Source organism: Bidens hawaiensis, unplaced genomic scaffold (genome assembly GCF_021521415.1).
Source record: "Bidens hawaiensis isolate Kalapana, Puna unplaced genomic scaffold, B.hawaiensis_p1.1 tig00072360_1, whole genome shotgun sequence".
Taxonomy (NCBI): Eukaryota; Viridiplantae; Streptophyta; class Magnoliopsida; order Asterales; family Asteraceae; genus Bidens; species Bidens hawaiensis.
This window is the reverse complement of record NW_027502659.1, coordinates 9,930-27,125: the sequence shown is the minus strand read 5'-3', so window position 1 is coordinate 27,125 and position 17,196 is coordinate 9,930. Positions and strand designations below refer to the sequence as shown.

The 17,196-nt window shown below is 42.2% G+C and overlaps 1 protein-coding gene across 1 annotated transcript; it reads left to right on the top strand.

Moving 5' to 3' along the window:
• The first annotated feature begins 4,916 nt into the window (after positions 1-4,916).
• LOC143605984 (uncharacterized) lies at positions 4,917-14,356 on the top strand. The gene is made up of 5 exons (XM_077081910.1): positions 4,917-4,975; positions 11,968-12,126; positions 12,231-12,282; positions 12,700-12,766; positions 14,142-14,356. The coding sequence occupies exons 2-5, from the start codon at positions 11,971-11,973 to the stop codon at positions 14,230-14,232; spliced, it is 366 nt and encodes a 121-aa protein (XP_076938025.1). The 5' UTR covers positions 4,917-4,975; positions 11,968-11,970; the 3' UTR covers positions 14,233-14,356.
• The last annotated feature ends 2,840 nt before the right edge of the window (positions 14,357-17,196 follow it).

Genomic DNA, 17,196 nt, shown 5'->3' with positions numbered 1-17,196 from the left:
TTTTTCGATATGGAACGAGTTGATCCTGAGGCAGAGATTCAGGTCTCAGTTGCAGAGGTTTCCGGTATTGATGTGTCGATGGTAGCTGCGTTTGTAGCTGATTCTGAAAGAACCGATTCTGACTCCTCAGCCGATGATGTTGCAGAAGCAAGACAGATTCTGGTTGCCCAAGAAAGAATTCATGGAAAAAGAAAGAAAGACACGGATGACAGTGAATCTGATTATGAGGAGGACTTAGATCGGTTGGTTCATCGATCGAAAAGGGCAAGAACGGGTGAAGGATCGGGAGATGGTGAAAGCTCGAGGGTGGTCCGTTTCTCTCCACCCGCCTTATCTGGTATGACTATGGTCCCTGCGTCCATGACTGTGACAGGACCAATCACCTCGGATGTTCCCGTGGTATCTACATCATCTTCATTTGGCATTCCACCCACTACTTTTCAGTTTTCGGCTCCAGAAATTGTTTCTTTGCCACCTCCTTCACTTACTCCATCGGAGGTTGTTGCAATATTCGTTGAGTTGACACTGGTTGCCACTGCAGGGTTATCTGTTACCATACCACCTGCGGTTACTTTTCAACCTGTTTCTGATGTTCTGGCTACCTTGGGAATTCCTCCTCCGTATGCTCAAGACACTTCTCATATGAGGTTTGATTTTGATGCAACTTTATCTGACTCAGACAGGATAGCAGCTCTTGAGAGGGTCGTGGCAGAACAGTCAAGAATCAACCTGATCCAGACCCACGCTATTCAGCGCCTTGTTGCAGAGAATCAGATTCAGTCGTCTCTCCTGATTGAGCACGGTAAACTTTTTGATGCCTTAAAACAGTTCTTAGCATCTCAGGGGGAGACGAGCTGCAAGGGCGATGAGTTGAGGACGAAGAAGAATAACGATAGAGACGATGATCCCAATGCATCGAAAGATACAGGTGGTGAGTTGCCAAGAACTGAACAAAGTCTTGGGACTTCCACATCTCAGGGGGAGTCAATGGGTGCAACTGGTGCATCAGGGGGTGATGATGTGGTGGTAGTGGATGATGAGGAGGTGTTGGATGATGATATTGTAGGTGACGACGATGTGTTACCGGTTGAAGAGATTGAGAAGATAGGAGCTGACATTGTAATTGATAGTGAGATTGAAGAGGGAGAGATTGTGGAGGATAATGTTGAGCATGAAATTCCAGAAGTTGATAAGTCAAATGTGGGTTATGATATGGGAAGCGATGAGACTGAATGGGAAGAGCAGCCGAGATGGAAAGAAGGCTACGCTCAATGGTTCGTAAAGACAAAGAAACCGGCGGTTCCTACTATGTTCAAGAAGAGTTACAACATCAAAGGGTATGCTAAATCGAAAAAGGGGATTATTTGCTGGTTGTATGATGAGCAGTTGAGGCTGTTTGTGATCAAACGTTTTGATGGAGTTCAGTATTTCAAGAGGTTGTTGAGATCATTGAATACCTTGCCTGAGTGTGAGGTGAAGGATTTGGCCAAGTTGGGGTTGATAAACAGGAGTGATGATAATATGGCTAGGATTATTGGAAAGATCGTGTGGAAAGAAAGTATAAAAGAGAAAAACTTTTGAGTTGTTAAGGCTGCAGAAAGGGAAGCTCGTTGAAGATAAAGACAGGGGAATGAGAGCTGATGGCAAACCTTGGATGATAATGAAGTATAAGCCTATCCGGTGTTTGAAAGAAGTACCGATGAAACAAATGCCCAAGGATGTTCTAAAGAATCTGAAATGGTGGTATGTCGACAGTCAAACAGCTGAAGCGGTCATGGAGGATGAAGATGAACAAGAGGTGCTGAGAGTGTATGATCCTATGCACTTGGTGAATTTGTCTCAAGCCGACTTGCAGGTGCTAGACGAGAAAAAGATATTCTATATCCCTGCATGGAAAGATGAAGCCAAGAAATATCAGAGAGTAGTTTCCGTTTGTGTCAGAGAAGGTGTTCATGCTTAAAGACGAGTGACTCGAGATTTTTGATTACAAGACACGTGATTGAAGATAGAGATATGAAGCTACTGCCAAGGGGGAGTCTGTTGGTGCGTTATGTCAGTAGTTCAGTATCTAGTGTCTGTAATCGTGTTAGTTTGTTTTGTTTTGATTTGTATAGGTTGTTTCACAAGTTCGCCTAATATAAGCGAACTTGTGGACAAGCAAAGTTATAGACAACTTCGCCTAGTCTGGCGAAGTTGTCGATAACTATATATGCCTTAGCTACGGCTTTTGTTAAACAAGTTTTCAGAACGTGTAATTGTGATTTGCATATCACGTGTTAAAGGAGTTGCAATACAACGTGTCTTTTGAGTATTGTAACGTGTATTTGTGCTTGGTTTTAACGTATATCGCATCGAACACTCGTATCGTCTTACGTAGGGATTCCGCACCTACGTAGTACGAGATACTTCCGTGTATATCCGGCTGGGAACCTACAGTTTGACTTTTGAAAGTCAAACTTCCAAGAACAATGAAAAACAACCTTTAGAATCTTGAATTTTGAGAGAGTAAATGAAGTATGAGTAGGGATTTATGAAGAAGAGGGTCTTGTATATATAGGATAAGATTGAAAGGGTTATGCATGAGGTCTAATGTATAAAAATCTGATTGGATAATAGGATGTAAAGCACAAACAACACAAAACATGTTGCAGGTCTGTCTTCGCGCCACGCGACTAGCCTCCCTGCCCTGTCCGCGCAACGCGGCATGGTTTGGGTGGGGTGGGTTGGTCCAGCTCGTCTTGCGTGGTTCGTTTTGCGTCCCGAAAGTTCGTTTTCGATGTAATTTGAGCGTTTTAAAGGAGTTTTCGAATCTGTAAAAGGGTTTTTCAAACTGAACAAGACGGAATGATTTAGTAACATAAAATCCAATATTCTATATATTTTAAATGTTCGGGATATAAATCAGGTCGGTTTATAACATAAAAACAAATACAAGATAACCCGAAAATTGATGAATGTCATAGAATATATCCAGATTATGCAATAATCGTGAAAACATTCAGAGGCCCGTTGGATGAAAAAAGACAATATTTTAAGAAAGTGCAACAGTCTGCGAGAAAGGATATTGAGAGGTGTTTTGGTGTTCTTCAACAACGATGACATTTTGTTAAATCCTTGTCGTCCATGGTCTTTAGAAAGAATGAAATGTGCTATATATGTGTGTATCATAATGCATAACATGATCATCGAGGACGAGAGAAAAGCAATATGTCCAGCTTTCATACCTGACCTAGATCCACCACGAACTCCAGCAAGTATGGAGCAAAGACTCGAAAACTCGGATTTCGTGCGGTCAAAAGAGATACATAACGCACTAAAGGGGGATTTGGTCCAACATCTTTGGATGAATCGACGTTTGCCTGGTGAAAATGAGAATCAAAATGAGGGCAAAAATGAATACGATGATGAAGATGACGAAGACGATGAAGACGACGACGATGACAAGGGCGAAGACGATGAAGACGACGACGACGAGGTCGAAGACGACGATGCAGGCGAGTAGTTTTTTTTTATTTTAATGTAATATTTATTTAATAAAATATTATTGTTATTTGATTATTCTTAATAAAAAAAACAAAAAATGTAAAAGTGACTGGGCGCCACGTGGCGCATAACGCCGAGGAGTGAGGCTTTACTACACCCTGTTTTTGTAAAAAACCATAACTCTGACTGGACGTCACGTGGCGCATAATGCCTTGGGGTGAGGCTTTATGACTACACATGGTCTAAAAGGTATAATTACTTCTTTGGGACCCGTTAAATAGGGGTGTTCAAGGTTCAATCAGTTTTAACAAAAAGGTTTATTTAAATTGCTAACTTTGGTTTTGAGGAATAACAAACCAAACCGTTCAAGTTGGTGGGTTGGTCGGCTTGATATGTTGTTTTTGCGGTTTAATGGTATGGTTTTGGTGGTTGTGTGATTCAATTTTCTAAATTATTTTTCATAGCTAATTTTTTAACTGGACTGCTAGTCTGCTATATGTGCATAACTATTACATATATGTTGATGTGAAGGGTGTTCATGGGATATAGGATAGGCTTTTGTTTTGTTCGAATTTGAAAACTGAGTCCGATGAAGATTCAAGCTTATTCCAATTCGGCTCTCTCCTAATAAACGAACTAGAAAAGAAAGAAATAACAAAATTTAAAAGCAAAAGTTGTAAAGTATTAAGATTAACAAAATATTAAAATTATAAAACAATATATTACGGTTTTAATCCCTATGGCTTGTCTTTTCTAACTATTTCCGTCCAAAAAAATCTTTTATCAAATCAAGGCCTGAGGTTAAATTCTATATATCCATTTTGGTCTATTTTCCTAACCCAGCTACATTTTATAGTTATATAAGGTCATTTTCCTTTCATTAGAGGTATTATATCTCCCTAATGTTTCTATTCAACCCTCCTGGCGTGTTGTGCGATGATCCCGCCACATACTCAAACATCAAACGCAATGTCATGATAGCCATCACTCCGACTTAAAAAGAAATAATGTTAGCAAAACAAAATAAGCCTAAAAAAAGGTTTAATAGAGTTCATGGTTTGTAGTAAGTTTATTAAATTTTAGGGACAACGATTTAACCTAGATTGGCGTTCAAAGGTAATAATATACATGCATTTTTATGTACCATTCTATTAAAATTTTGAAACTCGGACGGCTATCTAAATCCGGCCATTCGTATGTAAATTATTATGTAATGATAGTGTTATACCACTTATACATACTACCCCTCGTGGACAGTAGTCGTGGTCGTGGTATGGTGATAAAAGTGTAAGTGTTATATAGCAAAGACTACAAATGGGCCGGCCAAGTCAAGTCGTAGATTTGAGCTGGGCTTAGTTAATTAACAAGTAAAGGACAATGAGACACTCTTATGTCCAGCCCTCCGTCCCATTCTACAACGTCCATCTATCTCCATTGACGTTTGGAGATTTTACACACAACAGCATAGCATCAGATCCACAATTTTCATCAGGTTTGTTTGCTTCATCCTTAGTTTAATTCACTTAAATCAACGTATAATCTTTTAGTTTTACATACTGGCATCATGCCCAATTAGGGCTTTTCAACCTTCCTTAGAAGCAGCCTCTTCAACGCCCTTCAGCTTACGCTCAGTACGGTCAAGCATACCCTTCTGGTCCAGGAGCTCTTGGAGTTTCTTGGCATCTTCTAAAGCCAAAGCATCATGAGCCTGTTGAAGCCTCTCTAGTTTGGCTTTAAGCTCCTCATTCTCGGCGCGTAGAGGCTCAACAATGGCTTCAGCTTTGGTGGCCCTCTCGGTCGCGTTCCGCGCAGTTTCCTTAGCCAACCTAAGCTGTTCGTTAACAGCTTGGGTAGCCTTGGAACGGGCCTCGAGTCGGGCCTGAACTTCAACCTCGAGGGCCTTGAAGGCCTTTTCCTTCTCCGCAGCAATGGCGGAAAGCCTCTTATTCTCCTCCCGGATTGCTCGCGCCTGAGCCACTTCCAGGCTACGCGCCGTCTTTAATTGTCGTTTTCACGACAAAGCAACTCGACGCGCGGCTGCATCTGGGCAAGGAGGATTCGGAGCTCATTCGTTAGCCTACCCTCTTGGTAGCTAGACATAGCCTCCCCCAACGCACCGCTTGGGGCTGCGTGACGCGCCCACTCGACGCAGTCCACAGCCGTTCGAAGGGTTGTTCCCCGGCGGATGTTCCACCGTGGAACATACACCTCATTGGAATCCGAAACTGCAAAAACAAAAAACAGTTAGGAAAAGATGATATATAAAAAAAAAAAAGATAATAGGCCAAAATAACCCTACGCACCTGTAGGGTCGACAACAGGCCGGTAGCCGCCAAACCCATCACCCGAACCTAAGGGATATCCATCCAAGAGGTCGGGGAGATGGGAAGGAGGCAGAGATTGGCTACAAGCCCCAACCCTGAACGTACCTGAGGGACCGGCCGTAGTCGCCGGCGCCGGAGGAGGCATTGTAGAGGCCCCTGTGGTAGAAACCAACGGAGGTGAACTCACAACCGTGGCCGTCGCTGCGGAAGAACCCGCAGGAAAAACCACCGCCGGCTCAGTGAAGGATTCCGTGAAAATGGCACTGACAGCCGGCGGAGATGATGTTACAGTTGGAACAGTTGCCTCAACGGGATGAGCAACTGAACCAATGCTGCAAACAGGAGCAGCCGCCTGGGTCATCGCCTCGGGTAGGTTGACCAAACCTACCGTCATGGGTCCAAAGATGCTCCTTCCCGCTCCACTATGGAATGCGGTTGCATCCACGCCTGCACGAAGACAAGATATATAAGTATGATGGCGGAAAGATATGCAATTAAGCTGAATATAATTTATACTTACGAGTTTTCTTGAGCTTGAAGGTTCTGACAGGCGGGGACGAACCCGATGGAGCTGGCCTCTTCACGCCAGTCACCGTTGTAGAACTTGGTTGCTCGGAGGTGACAGCTGTCTCAACCTCCGAGACAATTGTCTCACCACCACCAGGGTTCCCCGCCGCCTCCTCGCTTTCAGTCTCGGAGTCAGACTGATTTCCTAGGTCGACGGCGGAGGTAACCTTCGCCTTGCCATTCACGGCGGTAGCTTTCTTCTTCCTCACGAAGAAAGGCCCATCTGCGGATTCCTCATCAACGCCCTTCAGCTTACGCTCAGTACGGTCAAGCATACCCTTCTGGTCCAGGAGCTCTTGGAGTTTCTTGGCATCTTCTAAAGCCAAAGCATCATGAGCCTGCTGAAGCCTCTCTAGTTTGGCTCTAAGCTCCTCATTCTCGGCGCGTAGAGGCTCAACAATGGCTTCAGCTTTGGTGGCCCTTTCGGTCGCGTTCCGCGCAGTTTCCTTAGCCAACCTAAGCTGTTCGTTAACAGCTTGGGTAGCCTTGGAACGGGCCTCGAGCTGAGCCTGAACTTCAACCTCGAGGGCCTTGAAGGCATTTTCCTTCTCCGCAGCAATGGCAGAAAGCCTCTTATTCTCCTCACGGATTGCTCGCGCCTGAGCCACTTCCAGGCTACGCGCCGTCTTTAATTGTCGTTTTCACGACAAAGCAACTCGACGCGCGGCTGCATCTGGGCAAGGAGGATTCGGAGCTCATTCGTTAGCCTACCCTCTTGGTAGCTAGACATAGCCTCCCCCAACGCACCGCTTGGGGCTGCGTGACGCGCCCACTCGACGCAGTCCACAGCCGTTCGAAGGGTTGTTCCCCGGCGGATGTTCCACCGTGGAACATACACCTCATTGGAATCCGAAACTGCAAAAACAAAAAACAGTTAGGAAAAGATGATATATAAAAAAAAAAAAGATAATAGGCCAAAATAACCCTACGCACCTGTAGGGTCGACAACAGGCCGGTAGCCGCCAAACCCATCACCCGAACCTAAGGGATATCCATCCAAGAGGTCGGGGAGATGGGAAGGAGGCAGAGATTGGCTACAAGCCCCAACCCTGAACGTACCTGAGGGACCGGCCGTAGTCGCCGGCGCCGGAGGAGGCATTGTAGAGGCCCCTGCGGTAGAAACCAACGGAGGTGAACTCACTGGAGGTGAACTCACAACCGTGGCCGTCGCTGCGGAAGAACCCGCAGGAAAAACCACCGCCGGCTCAGTGAAGGATTCCGTGAAAATAGCACTGACAGCCGGCGGAGATGATGTTACAGTTGGAACAGTTACCTCAACGGGATGAGCAACTGAACCAATGCTGCAAACAGGCGCAGCCGCCTGGGTCATCGCCTCGGGTAGGTTGACCAAACCTACCGTCATGGGTCCAAAGATGCTCCTTCCCGCTCCACTATGGAATGCGGTTGCATCCACGCCTGCACGAAGACAAGATATATAAGTATGATGGCGGAAAGATATGCAATTAAGCTGAATATAATTTATACTTACGAGTTTTCTTGAGCTTGAAGGTTCTGACAGGCGGGGACGAACCTGATGGAGCTGGCCTCTTCACGCCAGTCACCGTCGTAGAACTTGGTTGCTCGGAGGTGACAGCTGTCTCAACCTCCGAGACAATTGTCTCACCACCACCAGGGTTCCCCGCCGCCTCCTCGCTTTCAGTCTCGGAGTCAGACTGATTTCCTAGGTCGACGGCGGAGGTAACCTTCGCCTTGCCCTTCACGGCGGCAGCTTTCTTCTTCCTCACGAAGAAAGGCCCATCTGCGGATTCCTCATCAGAAGATGACAAAATTAGAGGAATTCCGGCAGAGGTTTGAGCATGGAGAGGGCGAGGGTTAAAGAAACCCTTACCTGGCCGTGTGGCGCTCAAAATCTCGTGGCCTGGCGGGTAGACCTCCACAAACCGATCCGCCGTTTGCTCCAGGATGGGCAACTCGTTCTCATCAAGAGCACGAGTACCCAGCCGAGCGGGACCAACGCTCTCACGTGGTTGCAGAAGCGACTGCAAGTTGTTTCCCTCTGAAAATAAAAAGAAAGAAATGGTTAGAGCAAAAACCCTAAATTAGCAAATAATATGAAGCATACCGTAAGGGATAGAGTTCAAACCGTATTCGAGGATGATGGGTACTTGCGGAGACTCAGAACCGGCATCCTTCCATACCCGGCTCATCCCAAACATCACCATCCCAGACTCCGCAAAGCGGTAAACCGGAGTCTGGATCCGGGAGATCTTGGTAAACCATTCCGCCTCCTGGTAGTTGGAGGCGTGAAGGTTGGGGAGTGCCCTCCCGTTCTTGAATGTCATCGCAATAGGGACGACACGGGCAGAGATATAGAAGAACTCCCGCTTCCAAGACCGAAGACTGCGCTCGGTAGCACAGATCTTCAAACCCTTGATCCGAGTGATCAAGGTGTACCAGCCCTAGATGCACCTCCAGGAGTAGAAGGTCATCAGGCGGTCGACGCGAGGCTCAACGCCCAGAATGTGGCACACCCATTCAAAGTGGCGAACCTTTGCGATTGCCATCGGGTGCACCTCCGTTAAATGTACACCGTGTTTCTCCAAAACACGGTACACAAACTTCGTCAATGGGAACCTGAGATTCCCATAGATGAAGAATGCAGCATACACCCCTATCTTGCTCTTGGGGGCATCGTACACCGTCTGGTGGGGCTCAGGAAACTCAGGCTCGAAAGGCTCGAGCATGAACTTCTTGACGATGTACTGGTACAGGTCGACGAAAAGAGCACACTGGCACTCGCCAGCAGTACTCTTATCGTCCTTATCAGACGCGGACATCGGGTTCTCGGTGTACACGTCAGACTCCTCGGCAGTAGCCTCAGGATCATGAATGGAAGACATGTTTTGGATGTAAAGAACAACGATTTCAGGAGAATGCTCGACGGAAAAGTTAGAGTATTCGCCGGAAATCGTTTAGAAGAAGAAGAGTGAAGTGAAGGTGTGAATTAGGATACACCCTCTCCCCCTTTATATATACTCATCGCAATGAATGCGATGAATTTAATGCGGAAGAGAGAGAGCGCAGGTGCAATGAAACTATGACACGTGGAAAGAGCAAGCTGGCAGCAGCTGTTGAAAGGACGCGTGCCGTAAAATTCGCACCCACGCGCCCGAAAACTCGCGCCCACGCGCCTGAAAAAGCGTCTGGAATGACCATATACCGTCACGTCGCCATAACTTCCTGCACGTCCTGAAACCGTCAGAAGAAACCGTCGGACGACGCTAACGTCCCTTCAGCAGTTTGGACCGTTCTTATCCTTTCACCAACCCTCCGAATTTCAAAAAGATTCTAAAAGATTCAAAGATTCAAAAATAAGAGGGAATATACCCCCTTACCTTGGTAACCAAGAAACCGTAAGACAAGTGCGGGTACAGTGTCAAGGCGAAACCCTTCACATACTTAGCACCTGCAGGGAATTGAAGCCAAGAATACCTTGGTAACCAAGAAACCGTAAGACAAGTGCGGGTACAGTGTCAAGGCGAAACCCTTCACATACTTAGCACCTGCAGGGAATTGAAGCCAAGAATACCTTGGAAGTCAAGAAACTATAAGATGAGTGCGGGTACAGTGTCAAGGCGAAACCCTTCACATAGCACTTGCAGGGAATTAAAACCAAGAAGGATCTTCTGGGCCATGCTTGTGGAAAGGGAAATAACATCCCCGCATAGCGGGAACGTTGAGAACTAGATTGAAGCTCCAAGATGGAATTGGTTGTTTAACATAATTGATCACTATGTCTAAAACTACCAAAACCTCGTGGAGAATCTACACAAGTGAAACTCAACGCTCCTGACTTGCGAGGAGGTTACACACCTACCCGCATCATACCCAAAGATCAAGCAGAAAAGTCGGGAATTTCTGCACGTAACATTAGGAAAACCGCGGGAAGAATCCCCACGGAAAACCTTAAAACTAAAAACCCCTTTCAAAACCCCTTGCTTAAGTCCAAAAGTTCACCTCACTTATTAACAATTCATGAGAAGAACATTGGACTGGGAGGACTTGAAGAGGTAGGTCCCAGCAGAGCCCAGTTGGACCCGCAAGACTCACCTTGAAGAGGGACGTCTGCGCAAAGACCAACTGGTCCCGCATGACCCACCATGCTCAGAGAGATGAAGACCTTATGCACAGTACGTCAGCTGTTCCCGCAGGAAAAGCCTCCCAATGGTGAAGTACCCCGCCTGTTCCCGCAGCTGCGGATACAAGCCATCAGGGAAGGCTACCCGCACTAATAGTAAGGCTACATGCACAAGGCACTAACTCTTAATAATTCAGTAATGTCACCTGAAGAAGGAATGAGCAAGGCGGGAATACTCCCGCCCAAATGAGCCAGTCCGTACGCTTCTGGAAGATCTTTTGTACTATATCTGCCAATGTATGGACGGAATAGACAAGATCTGACCAAAGCAGCCCATGAACCAATCACAGGGTGACAGCTCACCGACAACAGTACGAGGAGGACCACGCTCTAGTAGAAAATGTCACTATCAGCCGCTGCCTACCCACCAACCCTCATCGTGGCACGTACATAGCCTGTTGTTGGTGAAAAAGGAATAGTACACAGCCGGCCATGTCACTATCAGCCGCTGCCTACCCACCAACCGCCAGCATGGCGCGTACGTAGCCCACAGTTGGTGGAAAAGGAATATTATACAGCTGGCTGTACCTGCTTGGAAACCTACCTTCGGCTATAAATACTCCAACACCTTGGAACGGTATCATCATCTGATCTTCTCTAGCTATTTCTCTTAATATACACTTATATTCAGAGCAATCTAGTCTGATTCTCACGCCGGATGGTGGTCACAAGGAGGAACCCCCCCCCCCTTCTCAGTGACGAGCTCACGGTGTCTGTTTTGCAGGTCAAGAAGAATAACCATCTTTACCGGACCTAACCCTCGTGGGAAACATCTACTTAACCCTAAGATTATCCGTAATCTGCCGGGGTTACTTAGTGTTTCTTCGGTATGTAAATTATTATGTAATGATAGTGTTATACCACTTATACATACTACCCCTCGTGGACAGTAGTAGTGGTCGTGGTGTGGTGATAAAAGTGTAAGTGTTATATAGCAAAGACTACAAATGGGCCGGCCAAGTCAAGTCGTAGATTTGAGCTGGGCTTAGTTAATTAACAAGTAAAGGACAATGAGACACTCTTATGTCCAGCCCTCCGTCCCATTCTACAACGACCATCTATCTCCATTGACGTTTGGAGATTTTACACACAACAGCATAGCATCAGATCCACAATTTTTATCAGGTTTGTTTGCTTCATCCTTAGTTTAATTCACTTAAATCTACGTATAATCTTTTAGTTTTACATACTGGCATCATGCCCAATTAGGGCTTTAGTGTCGTATATTTGGTTTGAGTTCTAAAACCCTAAATGTTATATCATATAATCACATCACTCGTTTTGCCCTTGAAATGTGATTTTGAGGCCTTGAAATTTGTATAGTAAATTCTGTATTTATGTCTTGATGTGTATGAGATTTGAATATAAAGTTGTAATGATATCATTATTATTATTATTATTATTATTATTATTATTATTATGCTGTGTTTGAAGCCGATGGCGGAGCCTGGAAACTCTATGCTGTATTCTCTTCTCCTCTTTGTTGTGACACTCTCCCTTCAACAAATGTATAGAGGGAAGTTAGCATCATCTGAACTCTTCACCATACTTGGAGGATTCACCAGTTCTCTCGTCTTTCTTTTCTTACTCACCGTGAGTTCTTTTCTTCTTACTTGCAACACGATTTGTCAATGTTACCTTTCATTCGTTATCTTTGTGAAATAAAACTTAATGCTTGTGTTTTCTCCATTTTTCAGTTCATTGGAAACTACCAGGAAACTTCTGGGATCAAAACTGGATGGGGTGCTGGTGAGTACCAGGATATTTACTTATGAATGTGTCGATTGGAGTTTTGTTTTATCTGTAACAAGCGAAAAAGGTATGATAAAGAAATAGGTAGCGGTCCAAAAGTTGCCCAAGTGTAATAGTGTAAAACCTTCTAATTATTTGATCCATGATATTTAATATGCAGTGTCATTTTTGTAAACCGTATTTGTCACAATAATTACGTATATAAGAAATCAGGACAAATATAAAAATACCCATTTTCAGACATACCAAAAGTTGCCTCCTTCAGACCAATTACCCAACCTACACGATTTGCCATTTTGTCATCTCTAGATTTTAGTTTTTTACTGTGCTTGATAGTTTATAGTACATATCTGACATTGACAGCGTGTTAAAGCATTATTGGTAATTTAATGTTTTATATATTTTCCTCCACAGTTATTCTAGCAGAGGTTGTTGCTCTCGTTGCTGCTGCCACTGTACATCGAGTTTGTATAACAACTTGGTACTCTATCTTCTCATACTAAGTTTTTATAGTTAAAATCTGGGGCACTTTCATAGAACATAAACCAAGTTTCAAAAGTGCTCCAATTAGGTCACTCAAGGTTAAAAAGTATTCTAATTATGTCACTCAACTTTCATATTTATTTAATTTATAGGTTTTAACATGTTTTTTAGCATTCTTTTTGTATCTATGAAAAATAAAGTTTATCCTTTTTTTTACGTTGATGTGGAGTGGTGAGTGGTGACGTGGATTTTATTTTTCATTTTTAACTTTTAATATAGTTAACGTTTTTTTTTAAATATAAGTACATGTATTGCAAATCTCAACCCCCATGTCCGATGAGGCTCGATTTGAATATTTTGTTACCCGATTTGGGTAAAAATTGCTTAAGTGACCTAATTGGAAAACTTTTGAAACTAGTTATTGTTCTATGACATTTTCCCTTAAAATCCTTGTAATTTTGCCATATATTATTTTCTATATATTGTTTGCCATGTCTGGTTATATATCTAAACTGGGTCAATTGAGGTAAACATAAAAGACAACTTAAAATTAGACACTTGAAAATCAACCAATGTGTAAATTGTAATTAAAGGCTTACAGGCTCTGTAATTGGATCTCTGTATCGGGTTTGACATTCAAAACGGGGGTGGCGGTGCAGCTTGTTGCCCGCTTATCCACCTCTCTATTGTAATTGGATCCTTTTATTTAATATATGAAATTCGTCCAAAAATTCAGATATCCGGAAAAAAAAATTCTCTGTATAAAAGAATTGGATAAATACTATCATATAATAATAATATATATGTTTTATATTATTTTATATTAAATATAATAAATACATTAATTACATATAAATTTCGAAAAATCTGGAGCAAAAACTGTTAGCTGCACAACTTGATGTGACCCGTTCATATTAAAATCATGCTCATTTTGGCTCTTTACTCAACCCGTCTAACCATCCATTTTTCCTTTATAATCTGTCTTCTAATTTATAACATGACTTTGGTGAGTTGTAATAAAATGTGTTAAGCGGGTCATAAACAGGTTAGCAGGTCGATCTGTTTACGTAGACATGTTGATTGGTCGACCTGTTTAACCAAACATGTCAACCCGAACCTGATTCATTTTAATAACAGCTCAACCTGAACACAGCCCGTTCTTTTTACAGGTTAGATATGTTAACCCATAACATGATTACTATCTTATCGTGCCAAAAATTGCCACCCCTAATTAAAAGTACCTTTGATCGGCTTTAGACGTGTGCAACCCATTTGATCTCCTTTCCTTATAAGTCTACTTTTAGTTGATCGTTTTGGACCCGTTTGCAAATTGCAAGTAACTAGCGTTTTAATGGATGTTTTTGTTTGCGCAACTTTTTGTTTTCAGCTGTGATATTGTACGAGGTAAAGAAGATTTCTGAAGTTATGGTTTCAAAAAGTGAAGCAAAAGCTCGGAGACACTAACTCCCGTCTTTTGATCAGTTTTTGTTCTCGATGTAACCTTCACTTTAAAGATAGATATAATCATGTAGACTGATTAAACTTCATCCCGAGACAAGTTGTGAGGTTGTGACTTTGAATCTGTCTTTCAATGTAAGAAAACAACGAACAAGTTTAAACACTATATTTAATAGACGTGACAGTATGACCTTTTCATTTATAATACATCATATAATCACTTTTAAAGCACAGACAGACACACCCGTTACCGTAGTTGAAAATTTCAAACTAGATGCCTTTGACTTCAATGCATCACGCTTTTGACCATCTTCAAGTTCAGGAGTTAGGAAAATGACCCATGTAAGACCAGCGCCAAATCCTAATGTTGCAATTGTTTGACCCGATTTATTTTTCCGGCTTCATCTAATGCCCATGGAATGACTTGATTTCTGAACGAGTTCAATAGCATCGAGGATCCTAGGGGTGTGCATGAGGTGATTTGGTTTGGTTTGGTTTGGTTTGGAGTCTCAACCGAGCTAGAACCGGAACTGAAATGTTTGGCTATTGAAAAATGTTAACTGATTGGTATTCGGTTAATAGGTTTTGTAGCAGAGAATGAAACCACATCTGCTAGCAACACCAAAATAACTTTTGTTACTATCTCAAATTTATTAAATTGATCACTCTCGATTTGTTATGTTTTTCTGTTAACGACAAAACTCTACAAATGAATTATAAAGGAACAATGGATTAAAAAGTGAATTAAGAAGTGAATTCTAGGTTAAGCGTGAGTGGTATATAAAATTTATTTCAAAATGATGACACTAAGTTCAGTTTGATTAAGTCAATTATGATACACGCCATAACGGAAACCAACCACATATCTCAGTTAATCGGTTATGGCTTAGCCAATTAGTCCGTTAATTTGGTTATGGTTCAGTTAGTTTACTTACGATTTGGTTAAATCAGTTAATTTGGTTACAATTCGGTTAAGCCGGTTACTAGCCAAGGGTATCATGTGGTTTACCTACCTCATATATTTTGCCAAATTCCATCACATTACATATGCAACTCATTCGTTTTATCCGTTGTTTTTTAAATAATAATCAGAATTTGCTACACTAAAACATCGGAATATTAATAAACTTAGTGTCCGTTTGGTATCAGGTAATGGAGTAAGGAATGGAATGCTTTATTCAAAGGTAATGGAAAATGACATGTTTGGTCGAGCATCGGAAAGAAATCAATCATTGCATGAGAGAATCCCTCCCCTTATAAACATATTAAATCCACTCCTCACATACCCCTTATTTATTTTTTATTCCGTCCATGTTTAATAAGTTTTGGCAAATTTGCCCTTATGCTGCTAAATTCTCCCTCTAAACAAGAAATTGATTACAGTAAATCGATGATTGTTTCAGTCCTTCGTCAACGTTTCCCCTCTTTATCATCTATATTGATCAACAGAGTTCGTCCCCCTACTTGTATTTTTGTGTGTGGCGAAGGCAGTAGAAAGGTGTATTGATTATCCGTTTGTTTTGTTTTCTAATTTCTAGATTTTGTTTGACTTTTTGATAGTATTTTTATAGTCAACAACGTTGTGGTGTGTGTATTGATTTTTCCATCTATTTGAAGGCCGTAAAAAAGGTTTACTTTTGTCATATCTGGACCTTTATATTCTATCTTGGTCTTTTGATCTTAGTTTTTCAATGAACATGTATTTTGTTGTGTTGTTTTGCAGTTCTATCCTTGATTTGGATGGATGATAGTTGTTTCAAATCGACCGGAATTAAAGTTGTATTAGCACCTTCAACCAATTAGTATATTTGTTGCTTATTGGTTAATTCATCACTATCACTCTTTATTAGTCAAGTCTTAATATGTTCCGAGTTCGGGTAGAAAATTGGTAAATTACAAAATTTTGAGGCAAGGGTGTTTTTGTCATCTTAATGATTTGCATTCCATTTTAATTGAGTAACCAAACAAGATAATGGAATGATAATGACCCATTTTATTTCGTTGTCTATTCTATTCTCCCGTTCATTCTATTCCTCCATTTATTCCATTACCAAACAGACCCTTAATTAATTGATAGAAACACATTTAACACGATTTTGTGTCACACAATACGCTAATTGATTAATTGATTATATAATAGGGTAACTATGATAGGGACCCCTGATAGGTATCCTGTAAAGCTTTTCCTATCTAATATGGCGTAATAATTTTCAAGATGCACCCTCAATTATCATACCTTATGCTAGAATGAACCATCCTAACGTTTTCTATAGCAACCTCAATCAATTGTTTGACCACATCAGATGAAAACCTAAAACCTTCTTTACCATTCATCTTGGATAAATGCAACAATCAAACCATTAGACGGGTTGTAATAGAGAGTTTGAGTATGTTATATAGGATTATATTTAACCAATTGATAGACATAAAGACAAAAACCAGACGTTTTCGTAAAAAGTTAAAAAGACACCGTTAGTTAAATGGAGATAAAGGTCTCACAAATTACGTTAAAAGAAGTGATAAGCTGTTAACATGTCTAAATGTAGCATGCGTATCAATCTAAAGGGAAAACAAGTCAAATGGGTGGATGGGTAGCAAAATCACACCCCGCATTTTATCGTGTCTAAATACTCCTTAAAGAATCAAGGGATTAATTAATCTAAAGTATACATGAACCGCATAGTATGGGCACTCGGTCCGTTTCTTACCCAAATTACGTTATGGCAGCTTTGAAGGCCACACATATCATATGGTGAGACCATTTTTGACAACGGGCTATAAACGTGTTAAAAGACTATTAACGCTTATACCTTCGCTACAACCTATAATAGGGACTTATGAACTAGTTTTTCATACACTTGCCAGCCTATCACATCTTGATCATCGTACACACACACAATCCTAGAGTGACAAAGTTTGGATTCTTCTGCGTTGAAACAAGTTAGAAGCAAGAACAAGGAGCAAAAGTTT

Coding starts and splice junctions, on each gene's coding strand:
- LOC143605984 (XM_077081910.1), top strand. CDS start 11,971: ATGGCGGAGCCTGGAAACTCTATGCTGTATTCTCTTCTCCTCTTTGTT. Junction 12,127..12,230: donor TCTTTCTTTTCTTACTCACC/GTGAGTTCTTTT, acceptor TCCATTTTTCAG/TTCATTGGAAACTACCAGGA. Junction 12,767..14,141: donor CGAGTTTGTATAACAACTTG/GTACTCTATCTT, acceptor TTGTTTGCGCAA/CTTTTTGTTTTCAGCTGTGA.